The 21,902-nt window shown below is 33.1% G+C and overlaps 1 protein-coding gene across 1 annotated transcript in view; it reads right to left on the bottom strand.

Moving 5' to 3' along the window:
* The window catches only part of PHIP (pleckstrin homology domain interacting protein), a 132,178-nt gene that overhangs the window by 64,195 nt on the left and 46,081 nt on the right, over positions 1 to 21,902 (bottom strand). Inside the window, exons 5-12 of the mRNA XM_011953549.1 lie at positions 16,672 to 16,893; positions 16,265 to 16,365; positions 9,878 to 9,948; positions 8,271 to 8,371; positions 8,138 to 8,178; positions 7,334 to 7,432; positions 6,419 to 6,572; positions 5,869 to 6,003 (exon numbers count right to left, since the gene is read on the bottom strand). Coding sequence (XP_011808939.1) covers positions 5,869 to 6,003; positions 6,419 to 6,572; positions 7,334 to 7,432; positions 8,138 to 8,178; positions 8,271 to 8,371; positions 9,878 to 9,948; positions 16,265 to 16,365; positions 16,672 to 16,893 — 924 coding nt within the window. The remainder of the gene's footprint in view (positions 1 to 5,868; positions 6,004 to 6,418; positions 6,573 to 7,333; positions 7,433 to 8,137; positions 8,179 to 8,270; positions 8,372 to 9,877; positions 9,949 to 16,264; positions 16,366 to 16,671; positions 16,894 to 21,902) is intronic.

The raw sequence follows: 21,902 nt of genomic DNA, 5'->3' as shown, positions 1-21,902 counted from the left end.
TAGCCAGGATGGTCTCGATCTTCTGACCTCGTGATCCGCCCGTCTCGGCCTCCCAAAGTGCTGGGATTACAGGCTTGAGCCACCGCGCCCAGCCTCCTATTTATCTTTCAAGGTATAGTTTCAATTCCTCCTCCTCAAAAAAATGTCTCCGATCGTCCACCCTGACATGATCCCTACATCTTAAGATACAGCAATTGTCTTTTCTCATTTGTCATGCTACCATTTGAAATTATTTATCAATATTTATCTTAGGGTATATTTTGTATATTTTATCTCCCTAACTTAACTGTAGCCTGACTAAAAATAAAGACCATGTCTTATTTCTCCCTTGTGGTCCTCATATATTGTGCTTAACACAAAATAAAACACTCAAATAATAAAATACTCAAATATTTGTTAAAATGTTTTCATCTGCATGTTTATATTCTGTATAATTTCATATACTTTCTCTTGTAACTATCAAATCTCAAATACTCTTGTGATAGCAAGTCATGGACTATGTCAAAGAATTACTACATAAAAGTAATTCACCAAATATAATGCAGTACGAGAAGCTGGAGAGACAAAGTCACATTCATGGTAACAGATTAACATGCCTTTGGTACCAATATATATATATATAGGTATATATATATATATATATCTAAGAGATATAATCAAAAGAATCCTAAAACCTGAAAGAAAGTGATAATAACTAGTATATAAGAAGACCGAAGGTACTTCCTTACCCAAAGAAGCTGAAACATAGACTGGAGGCATCAGAGAGTCCTTTTAACACAGAGAGTATAAACATAGGACATTATATCTTATTAGATGATGATAGGAAGAAAGAAGGAAGGAAAGAAGGGAGGCAGGAAGGGAGGCAGGAAGGGAGGGAGGGAGAGGGAGAAAAGAAAAGAAGAGAGAGAAAGAGAGAGACTCTTCTCCTGATTCATAAGAGATAACACAATACGAGATGTATCTATTTTGAGCTTTTCTTTCTCCCTTTCCTAGATATATACAGCTACAATTATCTAAAACTATAAAGTACAGGTCACACTGAGAACATGTTAACATCAGAAGAAGTATGCATGTACAAAAATTCTGGGTGGTAGATTGGCAGCCTCTGCTCGTTTGGAACGTTGCAAGGAGAAATATATTGTTCTGGATTAGTGGACACTGGAACTTTTTAAAAAAAGATCTCTTAAGTAAAAGAAAGGTTAAGAGAACAATTATAAAAATAAGGAAAACTTTAATCAAATAAAAACGTTTTTGGAATTTACCCATGAAACAACAAAAGTAAAGCAAAAATCAAATTCAGTAAAACTGCTTTCTATCAAGAGACATACTGTACTCTTTGATTAAAATCAAAACCAGACAGGAGGCAACAAACTACAGCTTTGAGTAACATGACAGAAATAGAAAGATATGGAAAGAGAGAGAGAGAGACACAGCTAGGGCTATAGAGAAAAGAAAGAGTAAGAGAAATAAAGCAAAACCGCCAGAAACATGAGGAAAGCTACTAAAAACATGGGGTCTACAAATTCAACTCCAAGCATCTTTTATTTACTATTGAATATTCAAATGGCCTCGTACTAAGAAATGTGAAAAGTCTCTTTATCTTTTCAAATTTAATTTAATATTCATTTAAAATCATAGTTAAAACTTAGCTGTCCTGTGATAATTTAATGGGAAAAAAAAGACCATGAAACAATTCATATTTAGGAACATTTAAGGTTATAATTAACTTCTAAACCTGGCGACCTCTTTCACACAAGGCCCTCAGCTTCAGTCCTGAGAGTTGCACACATTTTCAAGCTATTTCTGGGAATTATTTATCTGCCTTTTAGCATTTAGTGGGAGTATAGAGACTTTAGAGTTTAGAACAACTCTCATCAAAACAAAACTATTCTGATGTTTACCTCCTGCCAATGCCAAACAAATGTGGGCTAAGTTATACCCAAGTATTATAGTTTGGAATATTCTTAATATATACTACTTGCTTCAGGAAAATATCCAAATATATACTACATTTCCTCTGAATACTCAAGTTATGTAAGGGCTGTTCAGCTGATTCGTAAAGAAATAACTGATAAAAGTACTGAAGGCCTAGAATTTAGTTTGTTTGTTTTTAAAGAATAAAGTTGTCTCATAATTTTCTCTACAAAATTCTCTTTGGCTTCTTCTCCTGTTCATTTTAAAAAGAAAAACAACAGCAACAAAAAGAACTACAAAGGCTTTTCCAATAAGTGTTTTTAGAAGTTTTTAGTTAAAGATGAGATAACAGAAAGGGTAGGGGGAGTACAAGCTACATGTACTGTGTATTCCATTTCATGCCCTATGTTAGCCTCTTTTAAAACATCATCTCACGTGTCATATACTACTTATAAGTAACAAAAACAAACCCAGCACCCACTCCCCAACTGCTTTTATCACTGAGATCCTCTATTAGGAGGAAAGTTAGCAGTAAAAATAAGAAAAATAAACTCATCAGGTTTTCTGGAGAATACCACTTGAAAGTTGAGAATCCATTTCAAGATTTCAGAATGAAGTAAATTATTTAAACATAAAAGCACTAAATATCTTTATCTAAATTCCCAATCTCAAACTCTTTAATTTGCTGAAAACTTTAGATGGTCCCAAAAGAAAGCACAAGAAATTTTTAAAAGTATAAGGCATGGCTTGAAACAGAAAAAAATGGAATATTTATTAGAATTATGACGATCAGTGCAATATTAAAATATTAATGTTTTATAATCTTATAATATTTAAAAATTATTAAATTTAATTACTATGTATCAGGCATTTGAAAGTTCACCTTCCCACTTGAAAGGTTTTTTAACATTACAGTATTTTTGGCTATTTCTAAAATTTCAAAAAAAGAATTTACGTTTCCATAATTGTACAAAAAAATGCAGTAAAATGCTGATGAATACAAAATACTAAATTATATGTTACATGATTTCCATTATCTTTTGTAAAGATACTATAAATTTCCAATGGAAAATTCAATTATTATTCAAAAAGCAAGAGAAATATTAAAGTATTCTTAAAATGTACTTGATAAAAACCAGTATTTAAGAAATGTATACATAAAACTGTTATTCTAAAGGTATAGTCTACATTCCTTATTTTCCAGCTATAGGTGGAATGGTGAGATTGCTTATCTGTTTTATCAACTTCAGTTTTAACGGTCATATGAAATATTAATTGACCTTAACAATACTTCACATAACTTTCACCATTTCTAGTCAAAAAAGGAGTATTCCACCAGAATTATTCATCCTCTAATAGACCAAAGCACTATATATGACTAGACCCTTCACATGGTGCTCAAAAAATATTTACTAAACTGAACTTGTGATTACTACTACAACTTAACATCAGGGATTAAATTTGTATGCAATCAAGTATCGTGGTATTTTAGTAACTGAAAAACTTATTGATTAGCTACATAGAGCCAAACAGCTATAATTATGGCCAAAACTCAACATTCATGATAGCAAGCAGTGAGAACACAGGCCCTCCCTCGAATTGTTTTTTATTTTCTTAATAGCAATGCTGGATGCTTTATCTTCCATTTGTCCATAAATAAAACAAGCAATGAAAAGAACAAAACAGTGAAGAGCAAAAAGAATTAGGGCAATTAGATAACTCATAAAAGACAGACAGGAAAAAAATCAAGTTAAAGAGTAAGATGTCAAAAGATCCACTCAGATTTATTACCATTATGAAAACATTTCTTCATGGACATATTACTACCTGAGTATAGTTAAAAGTTAGCTATGCAATAATATTGACAAAAGCTCAAAAAGCCAAACATGACTAGATTTGAGTACAGCCAGAATCAATGGGTTTATGCTCCAAGGGCCCGTATAATAGCTGTGTGAACTCAGTAAATTTGGGCAAAGCACTTCATCTCTATAATGTACAGTTTCTCCATTCCTAAGACCAAGAGTAATAAAATCTATCTTGACCATCTTACAAGGTTTTCATGGGACCCAAAGGAGGTAAAATATGTGGGAGCATTTTGGAAACCATTAAACATCATACAAAAAATTAAAGGTAGTATCTTTATTTTAATGAGATTAAGGGAGGATCACTTTCTGTTTTTTCAAATGCAGGATATATTTTTTAGCCTTTTGGTTTATGTTTTGCTCACTCTCTGCAATTCTATGAATATTATCCAATTCAACTTATTACATATATTTGTTTCTTCTGCCCTCTTTAGAGGTTTTCCTATCTCTTATCCATAAAAAGAACCAGAAAATTATCCTCAATTTATTTAACAATAAACAATTTCTAAGGCAGTAATGTAACCAATCCCTCAGCTAATTTTAAAAAATATACAATATATTACGGCTGACTTCTACTCCTGGTTACATTACTAATTTTTAATGGTCTAAGGGCAAATCACTTAACTCTCAAGGTACTGCAGTTTTTATATCTACTGAAAACGTAGAATATTAGCGTGACCAACTTACCTGATAAGGGAAAATTCACCTTTATAACTGAAAAGTTAAAGCAGTATTCAATTATGAGAGAAAAGTTTCCCTCCAAACAGTCTACCAATACAATAATGCCCTTTGGAAATGCAAAACTACTAAAATGAAGCCACTAGTATATGCATACCCCACATATTTTTTTTTAAGCTATAAAGACAAATTGAGAAATGACTAATTTCCTTATTCAACAGATATTCCAAAAAGGAGCAAATTAGAAACACAAGGATAGAAAAGAAGAAAATATTTTTTAGTAGCATATTTACCGGTGGCTTTTTAAAAAAATCTCAATACAATCACAAAGGAAATCCATCAATCACTAACAAGTGCACACCAAATAATTAACACTGTTTCCCAGAAATAGAGGGTTTCACAATCCTTATTTCTTACCTAACGTACACTAAGGCACAGCCTTAAAAATAGCTAAAGTTATTTCCCTCACTAAAAGATCTGCTATTATATCTGCTTACTCATGACATAGAAATAACTACTCTGATTCTCAATCAAGCATAGCATCACATCCAATTTTTTTCACAAACCATATTGCACAAATAACTGTTTTGTAAAATAATTTATTTGGCAAAATAATTCTGACCACATGTACTAACTGTATTGTTTTATGGTTCATTACTAAAGCTTTCTATAATTGGTTTTTAAAAAAAATTTAAACATGCTGAAATAGTGGAAAGAGTTTTTTTTCTTCTGTTCTTTGTTGAAAGGTATCTCTAATATACAGAAAGTAGACATAAAAAAAATATGACTACACAAACTACAGTAGTTGAGGGGACCTTTATACTTCATACAGTAAGTGGAAACACTGCTCAGTAAGTTGTATGCGACATATTAAAACACTATAATTCAAATACTCAGCAAATTATGTTAAAATCTAAGAAACAAAATGTGGAGAGAAAGGGGTATAAACTCAAATATTTAATATACTACCATTTGATTAAAAGCAAGAAATGCCTGATTCTTTGGCTTTAATTTTAAAATTAGTGTACTTGAGTCAAATTCTATTGTGCTAGAAGACTATTAAAGAAGTACAATAATACAATATAAGTATTTATTCATAATTTCTTCATATGGTTTCCCAAATATTTTTTCTTCTCTACATTGTATCTTCATACTTGTGAATTTCCAAAGTTTCACTGCTAAAACTGTATCAGTTAATCACAATATACAGGCACTGTAATATATGCGCAATTAATTTTCTTTTAAATTCAGCATGTCAATAAAGGTGTGGAATAAATCATTCTTTATTGATGGGAATTTAAAGTCAAAATAATGAACCAATTTTTAAATGGATTTCCTTTGTGATATGCAGAGTACCTTTGTCAAAAAGTTCCCAAATCTTTAGCAGGTATAAAATGAAGAGAATGATAATTACCATATTGAAATAAGATCGTATTTTGACTCCTCTTGCCAGATCCCACACTATCACATTCCCATCATGACCAGCAGAAAAGAGAACTCTAGGATCGAATGGGTGTGGTTCAAGAACAAACACCTCATCTTCATGACCCTGGAATATTTTTGAAGTGTCAAGGAATCATAGATATTACAAAAGAAAGAAAAACAAACATAAAGAAATACCAATATGGCACTATTTCTAGAAATGGAGTTTTAAGAAATATTAAATTGGCAAAACTATTCAAATTTGTCATATATAAATAATAATGAAACTGAGCTAATATCATTGTCCAGGGCTTGGTGGATGGATCTTTTCATATTAAAAAAAAAACATCAAATATCTACTATATATTTCCAAGCCAAACCTGTTTAACTGCATTATTAAAATTATTCATAGTCACTCACAAAGCAGTACCCCAGCAAGCAAGAGATTTTAGCTAACATAAAAGACTTTATTCCTCAATAAGAATGTTTCATTCTGTAGTCAGCTTCAGTTATAACAAATAAAGATTAGAATTTTTTCTCACCATCAGGACATGAATTAGTTGACCAGTGTAAGAATTCCAAACTTTCAGAGTCATGTTATTAACTGCAGTTATAACTGTATTGTCATGTCGATCCCAAGCTACCATAGTAACCTTCATTTTTGTGATTTTATCTTCTATTCCTTGAAGGTTTTGGCTGAAAGCAAGGAAGTATTTTACACTGACTATTAAAATACTGACACAACAAAAACCAAAACATATAATCTATAATTTGTATTTATATTCACTAACATAACAACTGTCACTTAACAGTAACTGAAAAGTGTGAATCAACATGGAATGAGGGTAAAAATCCCTGCACTGAGTCAGGAAATCCATGATTTCCAGAATTCTAGCACTTCGAAGCCATTAGTAACAGATGATCTTGCATAAATATCACTGCTATAACTCTATCTAGATCCAGGAATTGTGTGCCATGCTGCTCACTCTCCACCTTTTACTGTTGCTGTCATCCCCTGCTGACTGTTCTGCTTTCCATCTGAGATGACTACACACAAATACAAGTGGAGAAAAACATTAAAAGCAAAATAACAGTTACAACATGCAGTATAATTTATCTTGGCTGAAGAAACCATTGGACATAAAATATTGTCCCTCTGTGACAAACATAGTATGTTCTGGTTTCTGAAAAAAATATTTAGCGTTAAAACTATTATTATTATTACAGTACTTTTATCATCCCCTTAAAAAAATTAATTCAGCAAATGTCCTCAAATGTGCCAATGAATCATTTCATAAAAATCTACACTGCTCATCTCCAATTGTACCTCTAGTTATTGCAGAAAAGTAGTAATTTTAACATGATATGTAATTTTATAGGCCGAGAGTCACCAACCTGCACTATAATATACTTTAAATAATCAGTATCTACAGAATATTTCAAATTTGACCTCTTACCCTGCTGGACGAGTAGCCATATCCAACAAAATGCTCTTCCATTCTCTTCGTTTAAATTGCCAAATACGTGCTGTCCCATCACGGCTCCCACTTACAAACCTGTATTAAAAGGAATCAATCCCCCAAAGAGAAATCATACATGCTTTACCAAAATGCACTTTTTCCTGAGATCTCATTTAAAAAGACAGCATTCATCTTTACTTATGCAGCATTCTAGTAACTTCTGAAACTTTATGGGCTTTTTAGAATTTTATATGCAAACGTTCAAATTTTCATGGCTAGGTCACAAAAATAACATTTGCAAAAGTGATTCAAGGTCACTATATACTACCCTAGAAATAAAATCGACATTTTCCAAGGAAAAAACAATGATTTTCTTCTCAATATTAAAGAATCTGACTTATTCTACTCAAGGTATTAGAAGTAGTTTTATTTCCTTTTATAACAAGAACATGGGAAAATTTATACATCATCAATAAACTGGTCTGCCTCAAATATTATACTGTGACACATTTTCAATCTATACCAAAAGCTTCTCTACATTTTGAAACATATATGGAATATACAGGGTAATTTAAAAAGCAGTTATTACTAAAAGTGTCCAAGGATACTAACATTATTACAAATAAGATAAAGACATGTGCCTATGCATGTGAAGGCTTTATTCACTTTTAATATAACTGGTCAAGATCTTTATTTTAGGTAGGTGATCATTTCCCATACAACTTCAAATAAAATCTGATGACTAAAATTGTCTTTATTTCATAATTTTATAATTAGAATTAAATTAGACAAATATTTTACCTGTTACTAGTGTTGGAAAACTGGATACTGTCAACTTTGTCCTATATATAAACAAATAAAAAAGTGGGTGCTGAATATAAACTCTTAGACTCACATAAATTATACTCATCTAATTCTTTTCACCAATACTTACAGTATGAAACTCCAATTCTGATATTTTCTCTGGCTGACCTGATCCAAAAAAATAAACCCGAATAATATGATCTGTGCTTCCCGTCGCCAAAAACATTCCACCTATGAAGAATAACAGCAATTATTTAGAAGTAAAACATAACTTCAAAATCTCTGAAAATTAGAAAATAAAATGTAAGCAAAATTACAATATATACTGAATTAATATTTTACTCCAAAACCATTCACATTTATCCTAAATAGATAACACATCTAACTGGAATTTAAGAAAGAAGTTTATGAATATATCTGACTAGAATGAATTTGTCAGTATTTCCAGAAGTAAAGCTTTGCTCAAAAAATAATTTCACTAAGTGATTATATAACCATACCATGGTAAAATTATCTGTCATCTTCACTAGAAAATATTTCTCTTGCAATTCCGCTGAAATTTTTCTCGTCTTATTTCCCATGTGTCAAAATCTTATCAAACTTTTAAGGTCGACTCCCTCAGTAACTTTTCTTTACAAAGTTTGCAATCAAAGGAGGCTGCTCTCTTTAGAACTCCCCTAGGACTTTGTTTTGTAGCATATTCATTCTATCTTGCATTATAGTTACTTGTATGTGCAGTGTACTCAAGAGTAACACTCTTCCACAGTATTGAAAATAATACTTGTATATAATAAAATATTTAAGTACTTTTGCTAAATGATCTACCCACTAACTCCTTAAAAACATCAAATTGTCTTTGAAAAAGGAGTAAAAATTCCGAGTATTCTGGATGCATGTATGATGCCTGTATTTGTGTGATTACTACACGGAACACTGAATCCATGGCAGTGGCACTGGACATCTAGAAATTAGAAAATGAACATGTTTGGGATATTAGTATGGCAAAAACAGACTCACTTCACCAGTTTGCTATCCCTTATCTTAGGTAATACTCCTATCCACAATTATCAAATAAGCAGAAAAAGTAAAACTGAAAATAAAGGTAGGAGGAACAGGTATTAGACACAATTTGGATCTACTCATGTTTCATTTAATTTTCTTGTCAATTTACTACAAATAACCAGGTTTTTTTTAATAACTTGTTTAAAAACACCCTAACATCCATTCAAAATGCTGCTGCATAGACACAAATCTGAATTGGAATCTTAGCACTGCTATACAATCATTTTTTAAAGTGCAAATAAGAACAATATGCAGAGAATGAATTGATAAAGATGTACAAATATGAATCAAATGTATTTTACTTAACTATAGAATACCTTCAAAATCCATGAAAACATAAACCTGATTTAAAATACTGTTCTTACAATGAAACAAGTATTTAAACATTCATTCTTTAACAGGGTCGATTTTGAAACTATGTATTCTCTCCTACTAGAACATTATAGTCTTCTTAAAGAAAAACATTAGTCATGTGATTCTATAAATTAAACTCTTGCATAACTGAAATACTTCTAAGCTAGTTTATATGATTCTTGGTTACTCACTAGCTCTGGCATATGTATAAGAACATGATTTATAATACAACAGTAAATATTTTCCTAAACATTATGCGCTCCACTAGAAGGTTTCTAAATGAACAACTTTAAGTGGAAAATTAGAATGGGGGAATCTTACCAGCACTAAAAGAAGAACAGATCATTTGAACTCCAGGCCGAGGGCGCTCTGTAAATTTTGCAGGTCTTGGGCTGTAATACAAAAAATAAACAATTAAAAATATCCTAAAGGAACCAGTAGCACCAGAAATAATCTGTTTCAAAAAATAATCCCAGAAGGGCAAAATTAAGTAAGAAGCAACAGATGGCTCCCTTCCTAAAAACAACTTAGAAATCATTATGTGTCATAAATCAGCAGATCTTGTAGAAATTCGAGGTACAGATTTTGCAGGACCTCCTGATTATACAACAATACGTACATGGAACAATCCCAAAGTCACTGTCACACCAGACATGCAGTTACTAGTTACACTTACTTCTAATCAAATTTAACATGTTCTCAGTTTTTTATATAGAACAGCAACGTACAAACATGTAAGGAACAAAGCTATTCACAAACATGAATACAGTAGCAAAATAGGTGCTGTCTGTGCCTTATGTATATCATCAATAACTAAACTTTTTCAGTATTTTACATTCTTAAACTTCTCCCTTCTTTGACCTACTAATGTGATAAACATGTCCTTTAGGACTCCAAAAAGTAGGAATATTACATTTATCCTAGTGAAAATCTGAAGATAATGTGACTCTTACATCAACTATAATGAATGCTCATTCAAAATAGCAGTCTACAGAAAATAGGTTACACTCAACTGTATTTATATGAATTACATAACTGTATTACAGATTACATTTTATATCAATACTACTGATATTAAATGTTTAGTATTACAGTCAACCAATTAGAGAAAATGAAGATTTTTATCATAATACCAGCTCTAATACATTTAACAATGCGTATGTAATGTTCCAATATACTGATTATATTTGAAGCCCTACTTACTGTTCATTTTGGCATAGTTCTTCTACACCATTTGAGGAAATGCAAAAATAATTAGAGCCTTAAGCGTATATAACTTTCAGAATCCATAACAAATTTAGAGCAGTTTTAGTTTTGTGATCATTTACTGGAAAAAAGTATATACATGAAACATTTCTGAGCTATAGGTTGGTGCAAAAATAACTGCAATTTTTGCCATGTTTAAAAAAGTTTTTTACCATTAAAATAATGGCAAAAACTGCAATTATTTTTGTACCAATCTAATACATATTCTGAGCAATGAGCATTTACTTTTTTTACTGACACAGAATGCAACAAAATGTTAAGAATTTAAAAAGTAAGTTTGTAAACAGTTTTACATTAGTATCTACAACAAATTCTATTAATATTCACAGGCTCTAATATAACAGCTGAGCAAAACAAATATCATTTAGAGAGACAGATATTAGAATATTCTTAAAACCTAAACGTTTATTCAGAGCAAAATTAATTGTAATTTAAGTAAATTAATCTGAATTATGAAGGCAACTAAATACATTGCTTTCATTACTATCTTAACGATTGTAGCTCTAGATTTTTGTTAATTTTTGGTACATCTGCTCACATAAGCTCCAAGCAACCATTTACCTGAAACTCATTGCAAAAATATGCAAATAGTCTTAGAGAGTACCATTTTTTAAAAGACTTTTATTTTAGAAAGGAAATCAGTATATGGAAGAGATATCTGCACTCCCATGTTTGTTGTAACACTGTTCACAATAGCGAAGATTTGTGGGTTTTTTTTGTTGTTAGACAGAATCTCACTCTGTGGCCCAGGCTGGAGTGCAGCGGTGCAATCTCAGCTCATTGCAACCTCTGCCTCCCGGGTTCAAGTGATTCTCCTGCCTCAACTTAAAATTTTTTAAGTTAAATTACAGCCAAATGACAAAAGCAATGAAATTATATTTTAAAATATTAAATTAGTGTGACAATGTAAGTAATTATGTGTTTAATTTGTTTACTTGTTTAGGTTTAAAGCAAATCAGTAAGTTTAGTTTAATGGAAAATATGCACACATAGACGCTTGGGAACCTGATGGACCACCATTTGAGTCTTTGTCATTGTTAATGTTACTTATTTTTAGACACTTTTTTTAGACACTTCTCTTTACACACTGGTGAATTATTTTGATTAACCAATCAATTTAATAAAGCATTACAAGTTACTTTGTTTTTTATTGGAGACAGAGTCTCATTCTATCACCCAGGATGAAGTGCAGTGACACTATCTCAGCTCACTACAACCTCTGCCTCCCAGGTACAAGTGATTCTCATGCCTCAGCCTCCCAAGTAGCTGGGATTACAGGTGTGCACCACCATGCCGGGCTAATTCTTATATTTTTAGTAGAGACAGGAGTTTTACCATGTTGGCCAGGCTGGTCTCAAACTCCTGACCTCAGGTCATCTGCCCGCCTTGGCCTCCCAAAGTGCTGGGATTACAGGCATGAGCCAATACGCCCAGCCATAAGAGCGAAGATTTGGAAGCAACCACAGGGTCCAACAACAGATGAATGGATAAAGAAAATGTGGTACTTATACACAATGGGGTACTATTCAGCCATAAAAAAGAATGAAATCTTGTCATTCGAAACAACACAGATGGAACTGAAGGTTATTATGCTAAGTGAAATAAGGCAGGCACAGAAAGACAAACATCACATGTTCTCACTTATTTTGGGGATCTACAAATCAAAACAGTTGAATTCATGAGATAGTAGAGGATGGCTACTGGGAAAGGTAGTGGGAGGAAGAGGAGGGAGGTGGGGATGGTTAATGAGCACAAAACTAATAGAATGAATGAATAAGGCCTAGTATTTGATAGCACACCAAGTGACTACAATCAACAAGTTATACATTTTTAAATGACTAAAGGAGTATAATTGGATAGTTTGTAACACAAAGGATAAATGCTTGAAGGGATGGATACCCTCTTTAACACCATGTGATTATTATGCATTGCACGTCTGTATCAAAAGATCTCATGTACCCCATAAATATATACACCTATGTACCCATAAAAACTAACACTGAAAAATAAAGATTTTATATTTTTAAAGAGAAAAAACAAGTAAGTGGGTACCCATAATTTGTTTTTAGATGCACTATTTGAGAAAACATTTTTTAAAAGGGCTTTGGGCCGAGTTCAGTTCTACGTCTATCACTTATCAAGTGTGTGACCTTAGGCCAAGTTATCATTTCTGTACCTCAGTCTCCTCATCTGTAAAACAGGAGTAATTAACAGAACCTATCTCAGAGTTGCTGGGAGAATTAAATAAGTGTGATTCATGTAAAGTGCTTAGTACAGTGTCCAATATGCTCAATAAATACTAGTATTTTTATTAGGGTCAACAAGTTCTAGCCAATCCTTCAATGACTAACTGCCATTTAGTTTGGCACAGTGGCTAAAAGGGGTTTCTCATATTATACCTCTAGTAGTATTTAAATCCTGGCTCCAGTACCACCTGCTAACAATGTAACCTGCTGTGCCCCAGTTTTTTCCCTTATCTGCCCCCAGAGATAATAACTGTACCTTTCTCAAAGGGTTATTATAGGGATTGAGATAACAAATGTGAAATGCTTAGTACTAGCTTGGCGGACTAAGTGCCTAATAATCACCAATAAAAATTCATAATTATCATATTATACGCCTATTTTAGGATTCCTAGTCTCTTTACACCTAAGTCTAAATATACTTGGATAGCTTCCTCCTACCCAGAGACCTCTGGGGCTAGCTTATGGTTCAATTAGCCACTTCGACTACCCATTTAAGAAACAGCATCTTTACTGGTGAGTTGGTAATATACACATACAAGTGAATGTATAAAGATATTTGAGTTCCCAAAGTTGAACTGATTCATTCAACTAATGCAGATGCTGGGTTTCTAAAGTCATTTCCCCCAGCAGATTATACAAAAGCATTATAGCTAAATACAGTTTTTGCCTTTATTAATTAAATCCTATGTGACATAAACACAGTAGAAATCTATATCCTGTCAAATTTTTGGCAGTTTTCAACTATGCGTAAATACATAAAGAGAATACGTGTTTCAAGGCTTATATCTAAAGAGCAATGGATTGTTCTTATTTTTATATTTTTAATGAGACAGGATCTTGGCCCTGTCACCGAGGCTATAGTATAGTGGTGTGATCACAGCTCATTTCAGCCTCCAACTCCTGGGCTCAAGCAAGCCTCTCACCTCAGTCGCCTGAGTAGCTGGGACTGTAAGTGTGCACCACCATGTCTGGTGTTTTTTGTTGTTGTTGTTTGTTTGTTTGTTTGTTTGAATTTTTGTAGAGACAAGATCTTGCTCTGTTACTTAGGCTGGTCTCAAAGTTCTGAATTCAAGTGATCCTCCTTCCTTGACCTCCCAGAGTCCTGGAATTACAGGTATGACCCACCGTGCCCAGCCACATTACTCATTCTTACGCCTGAACTCTGAATTTAAAAATTTTAAGGGACAATTTTAATACCAAATAGGAAAGAATATTACTTATAAATAACCAGAAAAAACTTTAAAGTCCAAAAATAAAAAAAAACTGCTAAGCTGTATACAACAGCTCTATGGAACACAATGCAAGTTATTAAAATAAATATAAATATCTATGGTAAAATATTAAGAAAAAAACAAAATTATATATATTTTCCTAATTATATCTATATAAAAACATTCATGGAGAAAAAATACTGTATTAGGGTAGTGGTTTATATGTGATTCTACATAAAGGTTCTGAAAAAAATCACTTATATGGAAAAGCTCACTTCTCAAGCATCCAGAAACATGAAATGTTATTGTACTTAGCAATATAATCCTCAAGAAGCATAAATAAGGTGTGAGTTTAATTCTGTAAAACATTTTCTGTTCCTATCCCAATTTGAACATTGCTAATCACTTTTTCTTCTCTAAAACAATAAGATAGGAAAAGAGAAAGGCATCCCAATCAGGTCCACAAGGAGGTTAAAAATATATACAAGAAAACAACAATGAACAATTAACTATTGCTATTGTCCATATACATCAGTAAAATATTTCAAGTTTTATCTATCGATAAAGACTTTAAATACGAGGGATGCAACTGAAGTGAAGTCAACTTGCTTTGTCCACAGAACCATGTTTTAAATCACAATCTTTTTTCAAACGAAGTAGTTTTATTATGTTACTCAAGCTACCATGGCCCCCAAGCTGCCATAAAAACCACTCTACAAGAATGTTCATACACATGAAATTAAAGAAGCAGGCATTGCATTACAATCATCTAAACGCTATTGTTTTTAAAATAATAAAGGCATGCATATTTTATTAAATAACTTGGGTTGGCAATTTATACATAGAAGTCAGAGATAATTATTGAGATATACTTTCTAATCTGAATGACTTTCTACCTCGAGTGGCAGAAATGGCCATTTCAACACTGTGAAATCAACTGCATACACTACTTCCTTGTTCAAAGACTACCCATGGAGCAAATACACTATTTCCTCTCCCCACTACATCCACTTAAAAGATATGCGTAAACCCGGGGGGCGGAGCTTGCAGTGAGCTGAGATCTGGCCACTGCACTCTCAGCCCGGGCGACAGAGCGTGTGGCTCACGAAACCCCATCTCTACTAAAAATACAAAAAACTTAGCCGGGTGTGGTGGCAGGCGCCTGTAGTCCCACCTACTTGGGAGGCTAAGGCAGCAGAATGGTGTGAACTCGGGAGGCGGAGCTTGCAGTGAGCTGAGACACAGAGCGAGACTCCACCTCAAAAATAAATAAATAAACAAACAAATAAACAAAAGATATGGTATAGAAAGCATCAAAGGGCAGAGAAGTGCCCTAATCCTGGCCTTGCCCATTTTTAAGCATTGTTTTAACTATGGGAAAGTCATTCAACCTTTTCAGTGCCCTTAATCAAAAGATAATACTATCCAACCAACTTGTTTTGATAAATCAAAGTATTAACATGGGAGACTGCACAAACGCAAAATGCTATTATGGGGAGGGAGAGAAATACATCTATCTACCTTGATGCAGTTTAGTGAAACTTCAGTGATTCTGTCTCCCTTTGTTTTCTTAGATCTAAAATAAAATCTCAAGTTTATAGGTTCAGTAGCATCAATTATTAAAATTATTTTAAAGAACAGCATTAGAAATTCTTAAGATTATGTTCTCAGCATCAAAAGCAGCTATTAAAATATGCAGCACATAGAAAGGAGTGGTAATAAAACAGGTAAATTCTGAAGGAAAGAGCTATGATTAGGATAAAGAGAAAAAAAAAAACATGTGAACATGAGAAAACTTTATTTGAAACATAGAAAAAGGGGGAGGCATAAAAACAAAACAGGTTAGTAAAGAGCCAAAAGAGGATTTCTATTATTTACTCAAGGAGAAAAAGTAAATGTATTCCCACTGTCGACTACTTCATACTTTCGCAAATCCACTCATTAAATTAAACACATTTATTCTATGAAATAAAATAGAAACTGACTTTATTTTAAGGGTTCCAGCATCCCAGAGCCAAAAACAAATAGTGCCATCTGCCCCAGTAGAAGATAGATATCTCTTTGAGCCACTGCACAATGGTGAGAACTGAAAAGACAATCACAGAAAAAAAATCTTTACAAGAGTGACACAGTACAAATAAAATCTACTTTTTTCCATACAAATAGCAACTAACAGAAACGGTTAGAAAATGGCAAGAATTTACCAAGGTTATGTTACTTAAAGTCCATATATTTATAAAGAAAGCAGTCTTCATTTTAGTTGGCCTTATATACTGGATTATAAAAGTGATTATAAAAGTAACTTCTTAAAATTTAATAACCAAAAGTGACTTCATTAAATTTACTTTACATTATAACAACAAAAAAAATGTACAGGGATTAAGACAATTACCTGTAGTGATGTAATAGATGCACTATGGCCCTGAAGAACAGCCAAAGGTGCACAGGTTCGAAGACACCAGACTCGGATCATTTTATCACAACTTCCAGCTGCTATCATGGTATTCTCATAGTTTACAGCCATGTCTGATATTTCAGCAGCATGTCCTCTTAAGGTAGCTAATAACCTCCCATCATCTGTTGCCCATATTTTCACAAGACAGTCATCAGAACCCTTAAAGTAAGAATGGATATTAATAGCATTAACCCTATACATTTTAATTCAAAATCTTAACACTAATAAATCATATCTGTTATGTCCACTTCTGAACAAGTATATTTTTAAATACCAAAAAGTGTTAAATATTTGTGTTAGGAATTTTCCTCTACACAAAGCTCTTTATTAAATTAAATCACTGAAAAAGAGCACTTGTGTACTCACCAGCAAATAAGAGAAGTGGAATACTGACGATAATTAATATTTACCTTTGGTTCCCTATCTACTATCAAAGTACCCTCAATGTGGATTTCTGTGAAAGAATTTGAAATTCTGAAGTAAAAAAAAAAAAAAAAATTATAGTTGCAAAACAAATGCAAGATACAATGGTGACTAATATTATCTATTTTGTTTTGTAATACAAAACTAAAAGTAAGCTTGTTTGGGGCTTTTTCTCTCAGGAAGCTAGGAGTTTCCTATCACTGATCTTCAGCTGAAAACATGACATCATCTATCAGAAAAAAAATTAACCTTATCTGTAGGAAGTCAATAAAAATGCATAAATTACTTGTTTACTCTGCCATAGTAGTGTAAGTCCAGAAAGAAATTGTAAAGGATATGGAGTTTCCTATGAATACCTATATTGACAAATGAACATTCCGATTTTATATAGCCAAAATAGAGATAGAACATTTAGACTTTTTTATTATAAACATTTTAAATATATAAGAAAGTAGAAACAATAGTGTCGTTAATCCCCATATATCTACTTCCCAGATTCAAAACTTAATTTTTTGCCACATTTTCTAGTCTTTAACACAAGGTTAAAAGAGAAAACACACACTCTTGCAAAATCATTGAATATTTTACAGGATACAGTTTTACTAAGGGTTCATGTTAGAATGCTTAACGACCTTCCAATCTAATTCTTAAAGAAACACCTTCATATCTGACATTAGAAAGAACTCAAAAGGACCTACAGAGGCATATAATTCAGACAACTTTCTGCATCATACTTACAATAAATATAACATATAAATGTTTCTAAACACTATATCAACAGAATATGTTAAATGTTGTATCTTAAATCCGACTCTGCCAGTGCTACCTAAAACACCCCCCAATTAACCATAAAACCAGTTCTTCTGACTGGGTTCTTCATCTACAAAATAAGGAGGCTAAATTGAATGGTCTTTAAAGTTCCCTATACCTTTAAAATTAAGTGATTCATGCATTCATTTATCCCTTTGCCTTGTGATTATGTGACAACCACTAAAGATATAAGAATGAGATATAAAGACACAGTATTCTTGTCCTTGTGAAGCAAGACAGAAGAATGTAAACGTAATAATGTACTATATATTATATAGGACATATAAACACTTATATGTCCTAAGTGTTTAACCACTGTTAATCAGCAAAGATTCAAACAAGGAAACAGTCTACTTTTCCTGAGAAGACGGAGAGGTACAGTGTGGAAAGGAACCCAGAAGCAGTGATGCTTGAATAGAGTCTCACACAAGAAGGGGCAATGTAATGTAGCGGCTTAGAGGACAGCCTCCAGGGTCAAACGTATGACTTTGGACATGTTACATATACTTCTTGTGCCTCAGATTTCTCATCTATGCCTACCTCATAGGATTGTCACAAAACTAAATGAGAGTGAAGAGATAAGACAGTGTCTGACACAAGGTTACGGCTTTATCTTCTAACACTACTTTTGCTGCCGACAGTATTCATATTCTTATTACTTTAAAAAGAGCATTCCATAATGCGACTATAAACTATGGTCAAAAGCATGAAAATGTGAAACAATGTGAGTAGTTCATAGAATTGCAAGCAGCCTGCAAGGTTATTTACAGTGTGAGGTGAAGCCATACGGATGAAAAAGTAAGAAAAATTTGTGAAAGGCCTTTTATGGTTTACTAAGAAAAGTCGTGTGTAATGAGGGTCACTGAAGATATCAAACAGGTGAGTATCGGTCATATTTGTGTTTTCTAAAGATTATCCTGGCATCAGTGTGAATTAGGCTAGAAAGTAGGAGACCAGTTGAAAGTTGTTAAAAGAGTATGGTCAGGAGAGAATGAGTGGTAACACAAATTATTATAGCAAAAAAGAATAATCAAAGACATGGTTGTAACAGCTGTTTGGGGAATAAAAGGGATAAGGAACGTATCACTGATTATCTGTTGGAAGTGAAGGAAGAGCTGTAGCAGACTATGACTCCCAGAAAGCTGGTCTATATCACCACCTGGCACATGGGAAACACATTAGGGATTTGCTGAGTAAAAAAACGCTTTAGGGCACTCATTCAAATTAAATTCTCTAAATTTCACAAACTGAATCAATGTGTTCACTACATTTGATTATCTTCCCAAAACTGAAGCAATATTTGGTTCTCAACTGCATTCAGTACAGAAAGAATTTTAAGTATACTACAGTAGGTAGACTATATAACAAAAGTAAAATCATGACATCATGTTACCTTCAAATACCAATACAATTCATATCATTCTTATGAATCTTTGAATGTGTTTTACATTTCACTATAAAGGTGCTTCACGTATTTTTCATGTTAACAAATAAAAACACCAGTCTTTTGACCAAAATGTCAGTTTTAATAAAAGGAACAACGGCAATCTGTGACCTAAAATTAACCTCCAGTGACTTTCATCAATTAAAATGTAACAGGAAGTCCCACTATATTCCTACTGGGTTTATCATTTAGTTATCTTACCAATTTAGTATTGCTTGATTAAATTTGCTCTTTTTAGACAAGTGCAGAAACAAACAAAAATGCATATTCTTCCCTCTGAGTGCGTATTATCTCAATTAACCTTTCTTTTCTTCTATCAAATTGCCAGAGAGAAATTTTGACCATCCTTTCACAAAAATCTCTCTCCATTATCCTCTTCCATGACCCACAGAAGTTTGCTGCCCCTACCCCTAATTCCACCCCCCAGGACTGCTGGAAGATTTTCAAACAGAATTGTCAGCATTCTTAAGCAATTTCTATCTCATATATCATCACTTGTGATAATTAATTCACCTTTATGGAAATTTGAAACAAAAGATAATCTGAGCACAAATTCAATAAATTAAGATGACTACACAACATACAAGTACTCAAAAATAATTGACTAAAAGAACTGCAGAGGAAAAATTAAATGTATTGGGAAAAAATGTTTAAAGTACTATAAATGTGTTTTATTTTATTATTTATATACTTCTTTGTTTAGTTTGAGACAGTCTTACTCTGTTACCCTGGCTGGAGTACAGTGGCATGATCACGGCTCACTGTAACCTCCACCTCCCAGGTTCAAGTGGTTCTCATGCCTCAGCCTTCTGAGTAGCTGGGATTACAGATGTGCACCACTACACCCAGTTAATTTCTTTATCTTTACTAGAGATGGGGTTTCGCCCTGGTGACCAGGCTGGTCTCGAACTCCTGGCCTCAAGTAATCCACCCACCTTGACCTCCCAAAGTGCTGGGATTACAGGCTATAAATGTGTTTTAAATAAATGAGGAAGAATGAATTAAAAATTGATAAATATCATTATTTTTAAAAAGACCAAAACGTCTAACATAAATTGAACAGATACACTCTCTTTTCCATAAGCCTACCTCTAGTTCCACAAATGTCACTAAGATCAACAAACCAAAAAGTAAGATATTATAGTCTTTCAGCCAAAGAAAAATAAAATGTTAAAGCCAAGTTATGGATATTAAAAACAATGGTATGTAAACGGTGAAAAGGGGCCATGACATAAGATACACCTCTTCTATGGTGTATGAAGGAAAAAGAAGTAGCGAGAGATCATGTAACCTCAGCAAAAACAAAACAAAAAAAAAAATCAGAGGATTAAAAGTGAGAGGGAGAGAACAACAGAATGAACTAAAAAAGTGAAGAAAGTTTGGAAATGCAGTGAAATAAAAGCAGTAAGAAAGGTGGAAAAATTCTGCAAGCAACAATTAAAGACCTGCTAAATTGAAATAGCATGATGTTAGAAATACCTCAACTGACATAGTTTTTTTTTCAGCAAAGCTCCAATACCCAGGGGAAAACAAAGTAGTCATTTCTTTTCAGTAACATCTCAATGTTGCTGGGGATTGCTGCTCGGGCTGGGAATTGGCAAATTTTGAAAACTTAAAAGTCCAAAGTATAAGTGAAAATAAGTGATTAAGCTGGAAATGTTTTACCTAAGAATGACAATTGAGTTTTAAATGCCTGTTTAAGAGTTTGTATTTAACCTGCTCAGGTAGTCACTAGGCAATTTGTTAGCAGGCAAGACATGGTCACTATAGTATTTTAGCCAGATCCTGCTAGTGTCTATGTGAGTAATAGATCTGAAGCTACAAGAAGAGGTTTAGATTAGAGATAGAGATCTGGGTGTTATCAGTTTATACCATAGTAGTCAGAACAATGATAGCAGACGAGATTGTCAAGAGAGAGCACTTAGTGTAAATTTTTTATCTGGAAAACTATGAACAGGTTTTAAGAAATCCATGGGGTGGGCACAAAATTTAAAATTCTTTTTTATAATTCATTTTAAAATTAAATTATTAAGCTAGTGTTTAATCACAAAAGAGAGTAGTAAATCACTTGTTTCATTTTTCTTCCTTGTTTTTTTTTTTTTTTTTTTTTGAGACGAAGTCTTGCTCTGTCGCCCAGGCTGGAGTACTGTAGTGTGATCTTGCCTCACTGCAACCTCTGTATCCCAGGTTCAAGAGATTCTCCTGCCTCAGCCTCCCGAATAGCTGGAATTACAGGTGCCTGCCACCACAACCAGCTAATTTTTATATTTTTAGTAGAGACAGGGTTTCGCCATGTTGGTCAGGCTGGTCTCAAACTCCTGACCTCAAGTGATCTGTCTGTCTCAGCCTCCCAAATTGCTGGGATTATAGGCATGAGACACCACACCCAACCTCATTTTTCAATAATGTAAAATGGTCATAATTACTGTGAAAGAGTGCTCATTAATATTATCATTTGTTTATATCAAACTTAGCATAAGCTAGAAAAATC

The sequence above is a fragment of the Colobus angolensis genome, unplaced genomic scaffold, assembly GCF_000951035.1.
Source record: "Colobus angolensis palliatus isolate OR3802 unplaced genomic scaffold, Cang.pa_1.0 Scaffold367, whole genome shotgun sequence".
Classification (NCBI taxonomy): Eukaryota; Metazoa; Chordata; class Mammalia; order Primates; family Cercopithecidae; genus Colobus; species Colobus angolensis.
Note: the sequence above shows the minus strand (reverse complement) of the source record. Positions and strands in the feature narration are given on the sequence as shown.